This window comes from Sciurus vulgaris (genome assembly GCF_902686455.1).
Source record: "Sciurus vulgaris genome assembly, chromosome: 6".
Lineage (NCBI taxonomy): Eukaryota > Metazoa > Chordata > Mammalia > Rodentia > Sciuridae > Sciurus > Sciurus vulgaris.
In genome coordinates, this window is record NC_136466.1 from 22516957 (window position 1) to 22537977 (window position 21021).

At 44.2% G+C, this 21021-nt stretch overlaps 1 protein-coding gene across 3 annotated transcripts in view; it reads right to left on the reverse strand.

Annotated features, from left to right (window-relative positions):
• The window catches only part of CYFIP2 (cytoplasmic FMR1 interacting protein 2), a 121026-nt gene extending 100473 nt beyond the window's left edge, over positions 1 to 20553 (reverse strand). Inside the window, exons 1-2 of one of the 3 annotated variants that reach the window (XM_079144978.1) lie at positions 20443 to 20553; positions 342 to 481 (exon numbers count right to left, since the gene is read on the reverse strand). In XM_079144978.1, coding sequence (XP_079001104.1) covers positions 342 to 458 — 117 coding nt within the window. In that variant the 5' untranslated portion in view covers positions 459 to 481; positions 20443 to 20553. The other 2 variants (XM_079144980.1, XM_079144979.1) reach the window with 2 other exon arrangements.
• Positions 20554 to 21021: the final 468 nt, after the last annotated feature.

Consider the following 21021-nt stretch of genomic DNA (forward strand, 5'->3'; position numbering starts at 1 on the left):
ACGTGAAGGAGAAGTAATTACCCAGGCAGGCTCTAGGGCTTTCTAAATTGCAATATTTAATTCATGAGGTCAGAGCTGACACAACATGGTTGGTGCAGCCCCAAGAACAGCCAGAACGGTACCTGGGGCCAGAGCAGATCAACCAGCCCTCCCTGGGGTCGGAGGTCATCCTGGTGTACATTTATTAGCTCGTCAGTTCCTCACACCTGGTTCCCCACGTGCATGAGGGACCGCATCAGCTCCGGACCTTTCACCTCCTAGATGCAGCCCCTCCTCCTTCAGGGCAAAGGCACTCCGGGGACTCCAGAGTTCCTGAGCTCCTGGCATGCCCTTTCCTTTACCTGGTACATGATGGAGGAGGGCGGAGGCTCGATGCATGGCTGCTGGTCAGGGAGGGGCAGCTCTTCCAGCAGGTCCACGTTGGACAGGGCATCTTCCAGCGTGACGTGGGTGGTCATGGCTGCGGTTTCTATGTTCTACACTGAAGGAGGGGAAGGGAAGGACAAAGGAAAATTCATTTCAGGGGTCTCCAAACATTTCTTTCAATCCTTAAGCTGTCCAGTTTCTTCCCAGAGAATAAAGGGGATTAAGATGCATTGAGGCCACGTCTACTTGCCCCCAACCTGTGCCTTTTACATTTCAGACTCTCTTTAATTTCCAAAGTGTCCATTATCTGCCTGAGCCTGACCACAACCCTCTTTGACCAACACACAAGGTTGTATTCTGTCCATGTAACTGATGAAGAAATAAGGCTCAGAGAAGTTTGTGTGATGCCTACACTATCATGTACCCTCAACTAATGCTGGGCACTGGGTCAGGGGTCTCAGTTAGTTATTCACCTTCTGTTCTTCATAAAGAATTTGATCAGTTGCACTCTTAATTATTGCACAACACAAATATTCAAGATTGCATCAGCCAAGATAATCCACTGGAGACCTAGATTTTATAGGCTAATTGAGCTGGGACTAAAAGAATTCGACTCATGCAAAATCAACCCTGCTTACGAAGATGGAGGACCCTTCATGTCTTCTGTAACCTGGGCATGTTTTATGAGCCATACCAAACCAATCAGCTCTAAAATGGATAATTTTGTGTCTTGCACCCTAACAGAGTAGAGCTAACTCAATAATTTTGCTAGGCAGTGAAGCTGAAAAAGATCTGAACAGGATAATTAACCAACTCAAGCTAATTGCTATTTTAAGATTTCAGGACCCAGCAAATACTTTTTTTTTTTTTTTTTTTTTTCCAAACATATATGAAACAGTGATTAAAAACTGATAAGGCATGATTTAGGACATAAATCAGGGTCCATAAATTTCCTTCAAAAATGATATTCTAAAAGATATATTCATCAATTACCATGCAGTGAAATTAGAAATCAATGATGCAAATTATAGCTAAGGAATCCATATCTTGAAACCTTGTAAAGCACAAAGGTTATTCAGAGCTACAGAGGGATTCACACAGAAATGAAGAAGTGTTTAGAACTGAAAGAAAATACGAATAGATGTCTGAAAGACAGCATAAAACAAGAAAATGAAACTCAACAAACTTAACTTTCTACTCAATCAAAAGAAAGCAAAAATCATCCCATAGAAATGAGAATGGCGTGACTGTCACAAAAGCAGAAATAAATGAAGCCAAAGATAATCAAACTGAATTTTATAGAAAGATGAATAATAAAAATAACCCTTGAACATACAGGAGAAGAAATTCACTGTGCCATTCCAGAACCCCTGGCTCCCGTCCCAATCACAGGAGGTGTGACTCAGGATTAAGGGCTAGAATTTCTCCTGTGAATGTGACTGTGCCCTGCTCGCTAGGAAAGGTGGTGTCAGACACCAGGGAACAAAAGCACCATCGAGGCGAGAACTGGGTCTCAGGCCTGAGGAGGCCGAGGCTGCAGAGTACCCAAGGTCACACTGAGCTCTCACTGAGGCCTGAGGAGGCCGAGGCTGCAGAGTACCCAAGGTCACACTGAGCTCTCACTGAGGCCTGAGGAGGCCGAGGCTGCAGAGTACCCAAGGGCACACTGAGCTCTCAATTCATTTCCTTCAGGGCCAAGATCCTGAGGGCAGAGGCTGAGCAGCTAACTACCAGGCACACTTGACTGAGTTCTCTCTCATACACACCTCCCGGCTTATACTATGGCAACTGCGAGGCTGCGTCCCATGAGGACACACCTTCCCCTCTGCCCTCTGCAGAGGCCTGTCCTCCAGGGTGGTTTCAGGCCCTCTCCACACCTATGCTTCTTCCTCTTCTCTTATCTACCCCCAGAATACTAAGTGAGGCCTTCAGTTCTATGGCACTGCCAACTCATCAAAAAGACCCTCTTCTTTCTTACATTAATATTAATAGTCCATTTGAAGGAGGTGATAGTGATTTTATAGGGTATAATGAGCTACAGTCTCCAAAGCCCCACAGTCCTCTTCCTTTAGTCCGATAATTATTATTTACATTTCTTTAGCCCTTACTTTGTCAGATATCATGCCTAGCATTCGACCTGTGTCTAGCATCTGCCTGTTTCACCTTGCATCAATCCTGTAAAAGTAGATACTGTGACTATTCTGCTTTTGCTCTACAGATGAGCAAACAGAAGCTCAGAATCTAAGTAATTTCACAAGGTCAAGTGCTGGTAGAGAGAGGGCTGGGACCCAAGTTTGCCCAGTTCCAGCCTCCAGGTGTCCCCATTGCTATATACCCACTCCCAAGGGCTCAAATTCCCACTGTGTGACTGTGCTGAATGATAATGAAATTGAGCTCAATCCAAGTCCATATGAGATGAGTCCATATGAAAACTCTCCATTCATGATTCTTGGCCTTGCTTGTGTCAAAGGATCACCCCCACAGCTTCTCGATAAAAACATGCCTAAGGCCTATCAATAAGCAGGAAGACTATATTTTTAGAATATATCCTACTACATTTGCAGTAAGAGAAATCCAGGTTAAAATCACACAGAGGTACCACTTCTCACTGACATGACTCACAAAAATCAAAAAGTTTGACCATACATGCTGTCAGCAAGGCTGTGGAGAAACAGCTCCCTCAGACATTGCTGGTGCGGATGTAAAGCCACCTAACTCCTATGGAAAGAAATCTAGCTTTATCTAACAAACTTCCATGGCCCCATGCCCTTTGACCAGCCATCCTACTTCCGGGAATCTAGCCCAAAGATATTTTGATAAAAGAACAAAAAGACAAGGCCATTTGTGACACCACTTGAATTAGAAGAAAGAATTAGACACTGAGAATATCCATCCACAGGGGATTGTCCCAATAAACCACAGCATCTTCCACAGCGGAGACCAGGCAGTAGTGAGGAGCGAGGGCACTATGTGCAACCGTGGGGTCCTCTCCAGGAAGGGTCAGGTACAGCATGCTCTCATTTATCTAGGAGAGGGATGCACAAATGCACGCACTTACACACACACATTCTATTTTAAAAAACGGGTAAATCATCTACTTCCAAAAAATTGGTTTCCTACTGTGAGGTGGAAAAAAAAGAAGAAATAGGTTTGAGGAGGCAGGGAAACAAACTAGAACTCTTTGAATGTACCTTGTTTTGTGGATTTGACTTTGAAACCATGAAAATATTTGACATCGGTATAAAGTTTGAATTTAAAATGCAGCACCAAAAACAAAGTAAAACGAAACCAATGAACATAGGTGTATCTTAGTTGTTGGCGTAACAACAAAGAACTAGTCCAAGTCAGTTTTATAAGTCAGTAATTTGAGGGTAGATCCCGGGTGAAACACACCCTAAGAACAAAAGGTGATGCAAAAATAAGAAATCTTATGCAGTTTTCAGTAACGCATTGGCGTATGTTGTGATGATAGTGTTTGGAGGCACTGTGGGGTCGATGAAGTGAGCAATCAGGAAATGTCCCAGTTCTGTCATTCCTGGTGTTGCCGAGAACTGGCACTCTGACATGGCAGAACAGATACACATGCAAGACTGTAGAGAGAAGGGAAAATCCAACACAGGTTGCCCAACTTACAATGGTTTAACTTGACAGCTCAACTTTGCAGCAATGGGAAGCAACATGCATTCAGTTGAAACTCCTTTATGAATTTTGATCTTTTCCTGGGCGAGTAATAAGTGGTCTGACACACTCGCGATACCATGCATCAGTAGCGAGCTGCTGTTCAGTCAGACTCACAGTCACCAGAGTGAACAGCCAATATTCCGCAGTGAGCACTGTTGCTAAGCTGTGATGTTCAGCAGGTGAGGCGTATTGAATGCATTTTACACTTTGGATATTTTCCACTTATGGTATGTGTGTATACATGTGTGTGTTTGCACATGTGTATATGACTAGATGTGTGTATCTCTGTGTTTCTGTTCACTGGAAAGACCTAGAAACAATGAGCACCCTCAGTGTCCAGATCGTGGTGTATAAATATTATTTCCTACTAAAGTAATCAGTACTCCTTGAATCCAAGTCTGTCACTTAAAAAAAAAATTGTATAAGAAGGGCTAGAACATTTTATCATACCAGGAAGCGAGGAAGCTATCTATCTAAAATCACTGGAGTTACGTCAGAGACCCGGGAGCCAACTTAAAGCAGCCAGGTGAGCATCCATCAGCATACCTGCAATGCTCCAGCATGAAAGCAAATGTGTTCAAATCCCTGAGATCACAAAAACAATTAATTAAAACTTGATTTATTACTTGGATACTGTTGCAGGATGCCTGTGAATGAACTACTATGTTGAAAATCGGTAAATAACAAGAAGCCAACAGCTGACCTATATTTCCTGAACAAATCCCTAGATAATCAAATGGAAGAAGAGAGGGCTGTTTTTCTCCATAGAAGTATTCATTTTTTTTCCTCTCTCTAGAAAAAATTGACAGAATACCTCTATTTTCCAGCCTCTAAAGAAGGATGGATCTAGGTGCTAGACCACAACAGCTGCTAAAATCACTGAATGAAATACAATCAGACATTAGGTGCCTCCTGACGGAAAAACATGTGAAGACCCAATAGGAAACACCTGAATCTCATCAGGTTTCTGATCCCAGTTCACAGGAGGGCAGACCAACATGATACCCCACCCCCTGGACGTAACCAGTACAAAGCTGCCTGAGACAAACTTGTTAGTTGAAAGCTATAAACGTAAGAGATTTAACACACTATCAGTGTATGTTTGGATCTTCATGGGATTCTACTTCAAACAAACCACCATGAAAATTATTTGAGGAAATTAGAAAATGAATACTGGATGCAAATTTTATATTAAGGGAAGTGTTTTAAAGTTGTGATAATGATACCAAGGTTGTATTTTAAAAGATTCTTTATCTTCTAGAAATGTCCACTAAATTATGGATCTTAAGTTTTAGATGAGGTATACTCTCAAAGCTCATGTGTGAGACAATGCAAGACAGTTCAGGAGTGAAATGATTGGGTTATGAGAACCTTCACCCAATCAGTACAATAATCCCCTAATGGGGATGAACTGGGTGGTAACTTAGGTAGGTAGGGTGTGGCTGGAGGAGGTGGGTCACTATAGACGTGCCCTTGGGGTTTATATTTTCTCCCTGGTGCAATGATCTGAGCTGCTGTCCTCTGTCATGCCCTTCCACCATGATGTTCTGCCTCACCTTGGCCAAGAGCAATGGACTAAGACCTCTGAAACCTTGAGCCCTAAATAACCTTTTCCTCCTCTAAAATTGCTCTTGTCAGGTCTTTTGGCCACAGTGGCAAAGAAGCTGGCTAAAACAATGATAAAAGGATACAAGGGTTTGGTCCCCAAAAATTATTAGATAGAGGAAATAGATGAAACAAAATCAGCTATGAATTAGTAACCTGATGTTGTGTGATGCATCCATAGGTATTACATTTTTATCTCATTTTATGTGTTTGAAATTTTCATAAAAGCCCTCAGCTCAGTGCATAAGCTCCCAATTCTTATCTAAATCCCCTCTTTTCTTCCCCCCTGACGCTGGATCCCACTGTCCTGGTCTTTCCCTCTTCCATTTTCCTATAAATTGCATTTCTTCTGTGCTTCTCAAACTTCAAAATTCCCACTTAACAGAACAACCCTGTGGTTTTCCCCTTTAACACAACAGGACCTCTGCACTTCCTGTGAAAAGAATCAATAAGTGAACAACCTACGAAGTCAATAAATTAAGAGTCCTTGTTTACATAACACAATCTTTCTTTTCTCCTTGCAAATACAGCTTCTCTAATGAATTTGTGTTTGTAGATCATTCACTGCCTCAGGGAGCAGGAAATCAGACATTTTTAGCTCCAGAGTTGGAAGTCACTGCCAAAACCACTTCAATCAGAAAGGAGAAACGTTTTGGAAATTTGAACAGGGTATATACACAAAACAAGTACTTCTTTTCTGGCTGGAGTGACTGGTCTGATACACAATCTTCCAAATCAGAAGAATAAGAAGAGTGCTTTATGTTCAGTTTACCAACACATGGCCAGTTGGTCATTTGGGGAGAGAAATTAATGAAATATTTTAAAATTAACTGTGGTCTGGGAGCATCATTTACCAAACACAGCTGCAATCTCTGTGTGGGGCTTTCATGGCAGATTTAAATTGAAAGGCATAAAGTCAGAAGCCTGGTTTCACCAAGAGAAAATAATAACACTGGGCTCACAGGTAACTTGCTTCTCAGAGGGTAGCTATAGGGCTTTCCCAGGCTAAGATGACTGACCATCCAGAGGAAGAAGGCTGAGTCCCATAGGCAGGATGGGTGGTAGGAAAACCTGACTTGTGCAAAGCAGATTCTGACTCCACAACTGAAACCCTGCTTCTCTGCAGGCATTAGATTTGCATTGCCATTTTCCTTTTCACTTTCTGGAAGGAAAACAGAAATCTGAGCTATTTTTACTGAAACACTAGGTTAGCAGAGGGGGTAAGATTGAGTTCTAAGTTTGATTCTTCATCTGCTACTTACTAGCTATACAGCCATAAGCATATTATTTAACTGCTCTGAGTTTCTGTTTCCTTATCTGTAAAAGGGTGATTGTTTATAATAATGCCTTTTCTCAGTCATTTATTCTGAGGATCATATACCTGTATGGCATGTGGACTACTTAACACAGTAGCCTGCACTGGAATAAGCGTTCAGAATGCGATGTTAAAAGACAACAGTACAATGAATTTAGTTATAGATCTAACTGGCTTTGATCTGCGATTCAGGAATCAGAGCAGCCTCTATTCCCCAAATTAGAACGAGAGCTCCCACCGCACAAGGGCAGAACAGTGGGTTTTGTAAGGTGGGAACAAGAAGACAGAAGGACAGAAAAACTGACTGGGTAAGATCAGGTTACTTTTTGTAAGAGTTAAAACAGAAGGGACTTTCTTATTATCCTGACCCAGGTGCACTGGAATTTCCTGTTCTCAGGAAAAAAAACTGACCTGTTTTGGGATCTTTCTACTTCCTGCAAGTTTCAGTTTGATTATGTGGCATTAGGCATGAGTTACCCCATTTTGGTCAGATCCAGTCAGGTCTGTTGGGGCCTAGTGTGGGAGCTGAGCCCAGAACCAAGGCCACCCATAATTTTAACGTTAGTTAATTCATGGCTTGTTCTCAACAGAGTGGAGAAATTAAACATTGCAGTGACTACCCTAAAGGAAGACATTGTTACTATTGCACTAAGATCTCAATCCTATAGATTGTTCACACTGATTTTTCTCCATCTCAGTTGTTCTGCAGATTGGCAAGGGCAGAGGTTAGTTTTGCTGTTTTCCTCCAAAAGACTCTTACTGAGAAGTGAATGTTTTCATTCAAGGTCATGCAGTCAGCTGAGGCAGAGGTAGAGTAGAAATGGGATAGCTTGACTTCTGTGTTCTTTTTTCTAGAGCACACCTGCTTTTGTACCTTTTAGAAAAATGCCAACAACACTCCCCTCCTCCCTGCCCCCCAAGTTTGGCTGCCTCTTCCTTCCTCAACAAGAAGGAGATTCTGCCAAGCTAGAAAGATGAGGCACCTCTCATCTTTGGGATTCATGAAGATACATGAAGAGAATAAGAACTATTTTCTCTGTCTGTATGGCTCTCCCATTAGAGGCTACACACATACATACTGTACACATGTATATACACGCATGTACCCATATACATATACAGTTATATATACAAAGAAATTGTGTAAACATGTAAGTAAAAAGGATGCTTAGGTTGTCCCCATTTTAAAAAAAATTGAAGACAGCATTCAATTGAGCAAAGAAAAACCCAAAGAAGGAATTTGGATCATAGCCCACTTTTCCATCATGGGTATGAGCTGGGTGTGTTTAGGACCCTGTGGGAACAGAAGTTTGTCATGACAGGACATTGCAGGTCACAGTGTTCATCTGGGACTCTTTGACATACAAGAGCCAGCTTCCTCACAGAATCCAAGCAGGGACAAAATCATTTGTGCTCTTGTAAGAACTGCAGGGCTGGGGCTGTAGCTCAGTGGTAGAGTGCTTGCCTCACACATATGAGGCATTGATTTCAATCCTTAGCACCACATTAAAAAAAAAAAAAAAAAAAGAATAAAGAATTGCAGTCAGAATGGCAATGATCAAAAATATGAATAATAATAAATGCTAACAAGGATGTGGGGGAAGGTACACTCATACATTGCTGGTGGGACTGCAAATTAGTGCACCGATTTGGAAAGCTGGGTGGAAATTTCTCAAAAAACTAGGATTGGAACCACCCTATGACCCAGCTATCCTACTCCTTGGTATTTATCCAAAAGGGCTGAAATTGGCATTCTCCAGTGATACAGCCACATCAGTGTTTATAACAGCACAATTCACAATAGCCAAGTTATGGAATCTACCCAGATGCCCATCAATAGATGAATGGATCAAGAAAATGTGGCATATATACACACTGAAGTTTTCTTCAGCCTTAAAGAAGAATGAAATGATGGCATTTGCCAGTAAATGGATGGAGATGATGAAAACCAGGCTAAGTGAAAAAAACCAGACTCAGAAAATCAAGGGTTGTATGTTTTCTCTCCTATGTGGAAGCTAGAGCAAGACAAGGGAAAGAAGAGGGAGGGGAAGGGGATTGGATATCATGAAGATACAGGGAAGATCAAAAGACGGGAAGAAAGAGAAGGAGGGAAGAAGAAAAAGGGAGAGAAATATGGAACGACTCTAACAGAATCATGGTATATACACATATAAATGGACCAGAGGGAGTATCTCCTTTATGTATATGTAGAAAGTACCAATTAAAAATAAATAAAATGGTGAAAGAAAATTTTTAGAGGAAGGAGAAATGGGGGAGAAGAGAGGGAAAAAAGGGAGGGAAATGGGGAGTGAAGTCAAATTCCTTGTATGTATAATTATGTCAAAAGGAACCCAGATACTATGAGTAATTATAATGTGCTAATAAAAATATTAAACTGTAAAAAAAACTAAATGACAGCATTAAAAAAAAAAAAAGAGAGAATCCAGAGTATACCAAAATGGACCATCCAGCTTATTTTCAACAGGCTTATTTTGAATCTGTGGGAACGATTTCCTTACCTAATGATCAGACTTGTAGCTTTAAACACCACAGGGGCCTCTTGGAGCCATTTTTAGGGTTACCTGTACCAATCTGTAATTTAAAGCCCCAGGCTAACAGGTGCCCAGATGCTGAGAGCAGAAAGCCTAACAGTGGGGCACAGACAGACAGCAGGAGCTACACAGGTTGCTCTCATAGGAGTCTGAGACAAGAGAGTAGTAGCAAGCACTCTACAGAACAGGAAGCCTGGAGGCACAGCACCAGGGTCATGCTGCACAACAGAACCCCAAGCAAACGCTTCATGTAATGCCAGAATGACCCCAGAGCTGGGGAAGACCCAAGGAAAGAACTACCGTTTTTTCTTTTTTTCTTTTTTCTTTTTTTTTTTTTTTTTTAGCAGTACTGGGGATTGAGCCCAGGGGCACTCTAAGCTACATCCCTAGCTCTTTTATTAGTTTATGTTGATACAGGGTCTTGCTAAGTAGCCCAAGCTAGTCTCAAATTTGTAATCCCCCTGCCTCAGGCTCTTGCATAGCTAGGATTATAGGTATGAACTCCATGCCTGGCAAACAATTACTTTCTTTTTCTTTTTTTCTTTTTTTCTTTTTTTTTTTTTTTTTTTTAGTACTGGGGATTGAACTCCAGGACACTCAATCACTGAGCCACATCCTCAGCCCTATTTTGTATTTTATTTAGAAGCAGGGTCTCACTGAGTTCCTTAGCACCTCACTTTTCCTGAGGCTGGTTTTGAACTTGAGATCCTCCTGCCTCAGCCTCCTGAGTTGCTGGGACTTGGCACAGGTGTGTGCTACTGCACTTGGTTTAACAATTACTTCTCTAAGAACTATGCTGATGTCCCAAAGACCTATCTGAAGCCCTGTCCCATACTCATTCACCTTTGGTCACCATCAGATCCTGTGGGTTCCTTCCTTCATACCATCTACAATACTTTATTAAGTGATTTACCATATATATATATATATATATATATATATATTTTTTTTTTTTTTTTTTTTATTCAGCCATGAAATTTAAGCTTCCCGAGGACAGGCATGTGTCTAATTCACAGTTTCTATGCTGAGCATTATGTGCAATTCAATAAAAATTTATTCTACAGGAGGGGGGGGGACTCACAACCCCTTCATGAGCCTAGTAATAGCCAGGTGTGGTGGGCACATACCTATAATATGAGCTGCATAGGAGGCTGAGGCAGGAGGACCGCAAGCTTGATGCCAGCCTCAGCAACTTAGTGAGACCCTGTCCTAAAATAAAAAATAAAAAAGGCTGCAAATGTAGCTCAGTGGTAAAACACCTCTGGGTTCAATCCCCAGTCCTCCTTCTCTCCAAACAAAACTAGTAATTAACAACCAAAAACCAAAAAAAAAAAAAAAAAAAAAAAAAAGAGTAATAGAGGGGAACTTCCTCAACCTGACAAAGAGCAGCTACAAAAAACCCTCAGGTAATATCACACTTAAACTGAATGTTTCCACCTCAGATCAGGAACAAGACAAAGAACCCTGCTCTCGTCATCTCTGGTCAACATTTTATTTGAGGTCCTAGAGAGACTATCAGACAAGAAAATTAAACAGAAGACATCCAGTTGAAAGGAAGCTGTGCCACTATCTCTATTTACAGATAACGTGATCTTGTGTATGTGAATTTTTTTTTTTGATCTGCTACAAATTCATTAGAATGAACAAATAAGTCCAACGAGGTTGTGGGATAGTACATTAGTATGTAAAATCAATTTTACATTTATATGCTAAGCAATGAATAATCTGAAAATGAAATTAGGAAAACAATTCTACCTACAAGAGCATCGAAATGAATATAACACAGGACCAGATTTAACAAATAAATGTAAGATGTATACTCTGAAATCTATAAAACATTGAAAAAACTTAAAGGCATAGATAAATGAAAAGGTATCTCATGTTTATAGATTAGAAGGCTCAATATCAAAGTGACAATGCTCTCCAAATTGATCTACAGCTCCAACATAATCCCTATCAAAAACTCAGCTGACCTCTGAGCAAATTACTGATGAACTGATGCTAAAATTCACATGGAAATTCAAGGGACCCACCCAGGACTGCCAAACCATCTTGAAAATAAACAACAAAACTGGAGCACTCCACTTCCTGATTTCAAAACTTACTACAAAACGGTATGGTGTGCTGTTGGCATAAGTATAGACACACAGATCAATGAAACAGAAGTATGAGTGGAGATGATGCTTGTTTTTTTTTTTTTTCTTTTGGCGGAGAGGGGGGTGGGTAACCAGGGATTGAACTCTGGGGCACTTGTTCACTGAGCCTCATCCCCAGCCCTATTTTGTATTTTATTTAGAGACAGGGTCTCACTGAGTTGCTTAGCGCCTCACTTTTGCTGAGGCTGGCTCTGAACTCTTGATCCTCCTGCCTCAGTCTCCTGAGCCACTGGGATTAAGGCAGGCGGCATGGCGCTTGGCTTGACTGGTTTTTGACAAGTGAGAGAAACAAGGTGCATCAACGGAGAGAGACTGCCTGCCAACAATTAGTGCTGGTACAACTGGATATTCAAGAGCAAAAGAATGAAGTTGCGACTCTACCTCATACAACAAATTATCTCAAAATGGATGGAAGACCTAAACATGAGAGTTAAAACTATCAAGCTCTTAGGAGAAAACATAGGAGTAAATCTTTGTGACCTTGAATTATGTGGCGATAGCAAAACCACAAGGGACAAAAGAAAATACAGATATTCTCAAACTGCAAAACTTTTATGCTTCAAAGGATACCCTCATAAAAAGTGAAGGACAAATCGCTAAAATGAAAGATTTGCAAATCTTATATCTGCTAAGTATATAGAATATATAAAGAATTCTGAAAACTCAATAAAAAAGACAACCCAATTTTTTATATGGGTAAAGGACTGCAAGAGACTTTTCTCCAAAGAAGATAATACAAATAGCCAGTAAGCACAGGAAAAGTTTAATATCCTTAGTAACTAGGGAAATGCAAATCACAATAATAATACCACCCGCCTCCACTGGAATGCTGTAATAAAAAAGACGGAGAAGCTGGCACCGCTACTGTTGGCAGGAAAGCGAAAAGTTGCACCAACTTGGAAACACAGTTTTAGACACGGAGTTACCATATGACCCAGTAATTCCACTCCTGGGTGTATTTCCCAGAGGAACAAAACTAAATGTTCATACCAGCATTGTACATAATAGACGAAAAGCGGAAATGCAACCCACGTTTATCAACCAATAAGACATGGCACAACCATACAACGTAATACTCTTCAGCCACAAAGAGAACTTCATTACAGATACTGCTGGCACCCTGAAGACACACATGAACCTCAAGAGCATTCTGCTGAGTGAAAGAAGCCAGCCACCCAAGGCTCTGGACCGTGCGAGTCCATTTGCACCACGCGTGAGAACAGGTCAGTCTAAGGAGACCTACAGCAGATCAGTGGTTGCCTAGGGCCCGGGTGTGGGTTGCCGGGAGAGAAGCGATGCAGCTCAAGGGCATGAGGTTTCTCTCTGGGGTGCTGAAAATGTTCTAAAATTGTCTGTGATTATGGTTACACAACTCTGTGAATATACTAAAAATCACTGAACTGTATAGTTCAAATGGGTGAATCGTGAAGTATGCCAACTATGTCTTAATAAAGCGGTTCACAAAAATGTTAGTATTTTCAAGAACACCTTTGGAAAACTTTGGGTACAACATAAGCAGGAGAAGTCCAAAGAGAACTGGAGATGGCCCGGGGGCTTGGGAAGTTTGGGGGCGCTGATGCTGCTCCCACAAGCAGAGGTTGTGGTGGGCAAAGCCCAACAGGACCCAGGGCAGTGGGAGGGGAAATTAGTGGTGGACACGCCCACACTGCTCGCCCCGCCCCAGCCCTCCTGTGCTCCTCCCACCCCTTCTGCCTACCCTCAGGTCCCACCTGCTCAACCCAGCCCGAAACACTTCTTGGATGACAAAACGCTTGAGTGCCAGGTGGGCGGAGTGATGAGCTTTGAGGTTTAGAACAAACAAGAAAGGAGGGCAGGAAGGCTCTCTACTGAGCTCTCTTCCTACTAACGAGAAAATGGAGACCCAGAGAAGGCAGGGACCTGAGCAGGGTGACTTGGCCAACACTACTAAGCCCTGGGAAGAAGCAGCTCAGCCCAATGGCCAACATGTCAGACCCTTAACAGAAAAAGAGGAACATTTTTAAAAAAAGAAAAAGAAAGCAAGGATTAATTCTAATCTAGACAATTAATTCAAATTTAATCTAAAACAAAAAGCTATATAAGAAAAGAAATATAGGGCTGGGGATGTAGTTCAGTGACAGTGTGTTTGCCTAGCATGCAAGACCCTGGGTTCAATCCCCAGCAAAACAAAAAAAAAAAAAAAAAAAAAAAACAAAAAAAAACAAAGAACATTATTTTTTCCTCTTATTATCATCATTTATACATTTTAAGTAATACAGATGCTTTAAACATGATTTAGGTTAAATTACAGCTTTTAATATATTAGGAGAAGGAGGATAGCATCATTCATCAAAGCAGGAAGTAAATGGACAATGTGCACAATAGATAAATCAAGAAAAAGCAGTGTGAACTTATGCTTTAGAGATCTGGAGGCAACTCCTGGAAGGAATGGTGGGTTCCGAGTTAAAAGCAGCCTCCGGCAGGGAGATGAGCACTGGTGTTTAGTTTTCATTATGAGAATTTCAATACTGTTTGACTTTTTTTAAGCATGTGCATGTATTACTTTGATCAAAATGTTAAAATTGACTTTAAAAGACAACCACACAAGGCCTCCTTGCTAGCAGTTACACATCCGGCCAGCATACAGCACGACAGGCAAGACAGTCTGCTGTTTAAGTGCCCCCTGTTTGTCTCTGGGAGCAGAGGCCTGTCACCTGCAGCTTCTTTCCACTTGGGAGACCTGAGATCAGGACTGAGAAGTCCAAGTCAGCGTGGATGTGGGTCTCTGCTGAAGGCCCCTACTTTTCTTGCTTTTTATCAGGCAGCAGAGAAAAAGATCTCAGCCTGAGGGGGAGGGTTTGCCATAATGTGCCATTTTTCTCAGCTGCTTCCTGTGTTGTCAGGATTGAGGAAGCCTTTCCGTTGATAACCAAACCAGGCAGATACCAACAACTCAGGGCAACGGCTCTGAGCACTTTCAGGTGGGGAGGTCATACCACCAAAAGACAGCTTGCTGATTGGCTCCCACTGGGGCCCAGGGCAGCCACCATATGAGGAACACCAAGGTGATATTTGGGGAGAGGAGTTGCCTCTCAGAGGCACCTGCTAAAACTCAGGAAGGGGAGCCGCTGCATCTACCGTGGAAACCAAGAGTGAGGCTTCAGGTTTGCAGAACATGCAGACCTCAGCTTATCGCTGCAAACCTGCAACTGGAACATGGCTCAGTCTGAAGACTGACGTAGCCCCAGAGTTGCATTTTTACTCACTCTAAAAGGACAAATTTCCTTGTCTGTAAAACCTGGAGGTTAGCCTAGGTGGTCCTCAGCCAGGATGTGGAAATATGTGTTGTGAAGGTTGTTGTGTGTAACTTGCACTAACGGTCCCTGTACTGATGTTTGCAAACCAGGTACTTTTATTTCATGTGAGGAGAGGACCTGTAATATCACTGCTTGCATTTTCCTCTCTACTGTTGAGTGGGAGAAAATGAGGGAAAGCTAGGGGATGGGCTGTGAGGCATGAGGTATTAAGCCTATCAAACTGTCCATCATGCTTACTTTAAAAAAAGAAAAAACCAAAAACAACTATCGAAGAATCACTGGACTTGAGTCTTTGGGTCCTTCCAACTCTACAGGAAATGACTCTGACTATAACTGGGACAGTCCACCCAAAGAGCTTCCTTAAAGAAGCCTGGATGGATCACCTACGTAGCTAACCTGTACAGGGAGCCATAAACCTGACTGTGGACACCCTGGCTTTGTGTCTTTTCTCAAGCTATCACCAATTCCTTGTGGACTGCCCATCCTTCAAGGTCAAGGGGAGCCTCTCCGAGAGGCCTGGCCACTCAAGTTCCACATTAGCCTTTGTTTCTCTGATTTCCCACAGTGCTCTCCATATCGAGAGTTCACAATTTCATACTGCATGACAAACTTTTTCATGTTCTGCTAAGTCTTTGGTTCACCAAGAATGCCAGGGATGGCCCTCTTTCCTGGATCTGACCAACAGCAACTAGCACAGAGATGGACACAAACCGGTAAGGCACTGCTTGCTTAATTAACACTTCCTGAGTGATTTATTGAATGTATGAGCCAATGACCAAAACTCAATTCAAAGCAAAATTCATATCTTCTACTCAAAAAATTATTTTTTAATTTAAAACATCAGGATCTTCCAAAGCACCATATCTACATCAGCCTCACTATAAGAATCTCAGAAAACTTCTTTAAAAAAAAAGAATCATGTGGTCTCCAAATCCAACCATAGGAAGGAGATCCTCATTCTCTTTCCCACATGGAGGTATAACTGATTTGGAGGTTGGGATTTGAATTCTTTTCTCATCATTCCTACTTTGCCAAAATCAGTCTTCTTTTTTGGTACCAGGGATTGAACTCAGAGGCACTTAACCACTGAGCCACATTCCTTTTTTGTATTTTATTTAGAGAAAGGGTCTCAATGAGTTGCTTAGGGTCTCTCCAAATTGCTGAATCTGGCTTTGAACTCATGATCCTCCTGCCTCAGCCTCTGGAGCTGCTGGGATTACAGGCATGAGCGACTGCACCTGGCCAAAACTAGTCTTGAAACATCATATTTTAAAAACACAAATTGAAAACAGTGCTCAGGTATCCTTATACTTAACACTGAATTATTGAGCATCTTCTGTGAGGGTCAGTCCTGCAGACTGCCTGTGATCTCAGCTGGGTCGTCAGTGAAGCCATACAATCCCCTCATTCATCCTCAGTTGATTTCTTATTCCACCCACACAGGCAGCTGTTGCAAACTTGGGATGTCTCCTGAAGTTTCCTAACCAGTCTGCCACCTTTACTTTCTGCACAGACTCTTACCTCTTGCCTCACTTGAACACAAGATGGATCATGACATGGATAAACTACATATTCCTCTTCCACCTAAAGCTTAAAGTCTGATTATCACTACTCCAGGATGACCTGATAAACACCCTGTCAAAGGCCTGTTGACAAAGTCAGCATGGGGTCATTCTCAGTCACTTCTCCCTCCAAGGCTGCCCTTGCATTCCTCTCTCACTGAATTGCTTCTGCCACTCAACTTGAATGATCCCTGTAAAAAATTCTGCCTGAACTCAAGCTCTGCCTTCTCAAAACAATTTCTTCAAGAATTTGCACCTAATTCATTTTTTCCTTTGTTGCCGGGGCCTGAGAATATGGGTTAAGTGGCCATTCTTTGAGCATATCACATGCAGCCCTCAGAATAATGGCCATAGCTAGAAAGCCATTATGGAAACCAGGCATCCTGGGAGGTGTCCCACACCCTCTGACTGTGTTCCGAAGTATCTTTATACAGAGGAGGCCATCCAGAGACCTTACAGAATCTGAATCACAAAGTGCCTTTCAGTTTCCCTTTGGCTCCGTGGTAGAAAGGCCACAGACTTGTCTTCTTAAATTAACACACAACATATAATTAATAAATTGTTCCTTTAGGAATGGAGGGCACTCATCCAAAAGAGTCACACATTCAGGAGCCTCCTTCTCTTCTGATTTCCACAGCCACTTCTCAGACTGGGCTTTTCAGACATTATCTCATCTGAGGGTTCGTCTGTGACAAGTTAGCCAGATTGCTTTTCATTGCTTGATTTTTAAAGTCAGAAAGGTAGTGCCTGGAATTCAGGGCACACAGAAAGTTAGGGATAAGTCCTGTGTCCTAAGTCCCCTGGGCTGCTCTGACTCTCTCAGAAGCAAGGCACAGCAAAGCCAAGCATGCCCTTGACATTTCTGGTTGGTTGCAACATGCAGAATACACAGAGAGCAAGAGGTCTTGCCCGAACTCTGGGTGTTGAAATGTGAGAATTACCTCTGGGCTTCCGTTCACTTCTTCCCTCCCCCTTCTCCTTCCCACTCAAGTTCCACCCACCTTCCTTGTGCTTCCATAGAGTGCTTCCTACTGAAGCCCTTGCTGACACCGCATCGGATCCCTATTTCTTTTCAGTACCTTTGGCAGGTACTGAAACTGATCAGAGTCCAACTCCCATGGAAAAAGCAAAATCCAGGAGAGCTCTGAAGGTGGAAGTAACGTTAGTTAGAGCTATAGGGTTGACTATGCACTTGAGCCAAATTCTTAATGATTATGTAAATAATACAGTACAGCAATAAAGGTATAAATAGAATGGGGTTCTTCTGTGCTAAGCACTCTGCTCAGCACTTCCATGCATCCCTCATTTAACAAGAGCATCCAAAGATGAACCAGTCCCTCCCCCACCACAGCTGGCCTCCCATTCACTGCCTGGAAGGCAACAGCATGCACCACCCCCTCCCACCTCCTCTGGCTAACGCAGGGCCTTCCTCCAAACTCTAGACAAGGCTCTGCTCCTCAAGGCAACACCAAAGGCTTTGCACAAAGCCTCCAATGAGGTGACTGATGTCTGCTTTCGTCAACTACAAGTGAATAATTAATTCTTGCCAGTAAAGAAATAGACTTATTGTTATGGTGGCCACATGGAGGCTACAAAAGGCCATTTTGTGAAGCTCTTGGTGGAACCCTGGGGCTAACAGTGGCCAAAGAGAAGCCTCTTTGAGTGTGTAGGCTGCTCCTTAAACGTGAGGACTGGAGCATGCTCTGTTTTCCAGGAGCGCTGTTCCCAATGTTAATTAGCTCGTTGTCTATTCATCACCTAATTCGCTTTCTGGTCAATGACAGCAGTCGAACACTGAGAGGGCACCATTTATCAGAGGGGACATGTAATATTCTCCTGGGACCCTTCACTAGTTTTTCAATTCCTTCTCTGGACCTGCCTCTATTTTGACTTGAGCAAAACTCTCCAAGTTGACACCTTATTCAAATTTAGCCTAAGCCCCAAAGCAAGCTTATCCTTTTTCATTTTTCAACATGAACTGAACAAGGCAGCCTTGGGTGCCTACAGAACCAGACAGAACTGGCCAGGAAATATAATAAAGAAGCTTAGTGAGCAAAGAGCTAATGCCCCCAGCCAGAGGCTCAGTGAGCAAACTACCCAGAGGCGCAGGCTTTGTAGTAGCAACACACACAGCTTCTGGCAGATGGTAGCTAGTGCCAGCAAGGAACTCGCTATACCCAAGTTTCACATCCCACAGTGGACCCTAGGTGCCCAACAAGCCTGGAGACAGTAACCCCTGACCAGTTACACACACACACACACACACACTTCTACAGTATTCTTGCCCTCAGGGCCAAAGCTGCCCTTGCTGAATACAGAGTTGACAGCTAGTCATTTCAGAAAGCTGTCCACCCCCAGAAAAAAACACCTACCCAGCTACTTACACCCACTGTTACCTCAAATCTGAAATAACACCATAAGAAATACCAAATATTTTATCTTCTTTCTGGTCAAATGACTTTGAAAGCACCTGCTCTGCATGAAAGGAAGATCCTTTTATATTTAGCTCTTCAAGATAACCACTCCCTGGTTACTTTCTCAAAAACAAGTTTTCACACTGGAGAATGAGGGAACCCTGTGTGGAAGTGGAGGTGGGAGGTCTTGGGGAGGGATGCCCAGAAGGGTCTGGTGATGGGAAAGCAACCTTCAAGGCCTGCACAATCCTGCCCAGGGATATGGACCCAGATGTTTGCCCTCCAAGACCTGAGGACCCCTAGGGTGTTCGCATGAATTGCAACAGGGCCTGTGCCTTAGTAAGGTCAGAGTCCCACTGCCCTAAAGGTGAAACAGACAGGAAGTGGAAAAAGGGCCCCCACCCTGCTAGGTCTGCACCCAAGGAGCCAGTAGACAGTCCTTGTCCTATTCTTGACCCTGAGTGGGGGCAGCTGACAGCAGCTCATCAGCTCGGGTGACTTGATTGTTTCCACATCAAACTGGGCAAGTGAAGTTCAAAGTCATATTCCCTGGGCTGGGGAGGCACCTGAACAGAGACAGTGTCCTTTCTAGCCAGGTTCTCTGTTTAGAGAACCACACTACTATGGGACTATGCTACCTGCTCCCACCCCGCAAAAGAGGACAACCTCTTCCTCTGTCTGCACATACTTTTGAGGAGGGGGGCGCTGGGCGGTTCTTTAAAGTACAAGCCACAACAGACAGGCGGGCAGCTTTCTGGGTGTACACAACTCAAGAAAACCAACCTTTTTCCCCTAGAGTGTGCCCACTGATCCCCTTTCCCGGATCTTCTCCCAGGTCCCAGGCAGCTGAGAGCGATTAGTGTAGGCCAGAATGCTTCAAGGCAAGTAAGACGCGCTTCCTCGCTCATCAAAGCCCTCCACCCTCAAACATTGGCGCTGCGCCCCTCGCCCCACCCATCTCACGTTCACCGCAGGGAGCTGTGTGCCCAAGGCAGCTGCCAGGCAGGCTCAGGCGGCTTTGGCTGGCCCTGGGGGACGTGATGGTGGCTGCGGTAGCAGAAGCAGGGGTGGGTGCTCTGCAGTACCTGAGCGTGAGGATGTCACCGCCGCCGCCAGGCTAGCGGCCGCTGCAGGTGCCTCCGGTTCCCGAGATTAGCACCGCCTCCTCTCCGGCGAGCGGCTTGGGTCCAGGCCGCGCACCTGCTGCTGCTGCTGCTGCGGCCGCCGCCGCGCCTAGCTTAACGCTGTGTCGGCGTCTCCAGGCATAGGGATCGCGAAGCTGGGCCCACTATGGACCCGAGGGGAAAGGGGTCTCGCAAGGCCTGCAGCCGGGCCTCCGGGGACCCCAGGCCGCCCTACCCTGGACGCGACGCCGAGCGCCCGGGGCGGGCTGGGAGAAGGGGCGCCAGCCCCTACGCGTCCTCACGGCTGCAACCCTGTCCTCAGCAGCATCCCGGCCCCTGCATGGGTCCCGAGGCCGGCGAGTGCCACTTACCTGGATCTGCAGCACGTCCAGGGGAGGGGCCGGAGGCTACCGCAGGCCCCGCGCCGGGGCGCAGGATGCTCTGCCGGGCTCCGCTCCGCCGCCGCGCTCGGCCCCGCCCTCAGCCCCGCCTCCGCGCCCGTTTCAGCTCCTCCTTCGCTCGCGATGCTCGGCCCCTTTGCCGCCGCCGCTGTCACACAAAGAGCCGGAAATGGCTGCGGCGAGGGGCGTCCGGGGCACCCCTGACCTGCACCTCGGACTCGGAAGACCGCTCTGGATCCAGGCCTCCAGCCCCCAAACAGCTTGCCGCTCTGCTTTGGGGCTGACGGGAGGACTTACCCTCTGCCCCCATAATCCCTGTCACCATGGAACCACACCTGCAGCCCGGGGAGGAGAAGCTTCGGGTTCCTTTCGGATGTCATCGGTCTCACACTATTTCTAAATGTTCACTTATCTATCTGATCTTCGTTGATTACCTATTTCGTTCCAAGCACCGTCTTAGAAGCTGGATATGTACCGGTGTGCAAAAGACAGGATTCCTGCCCTCTTTCCACCAGCATAGGTTAAGGTAGCAAACATCCAGCTAAGGCT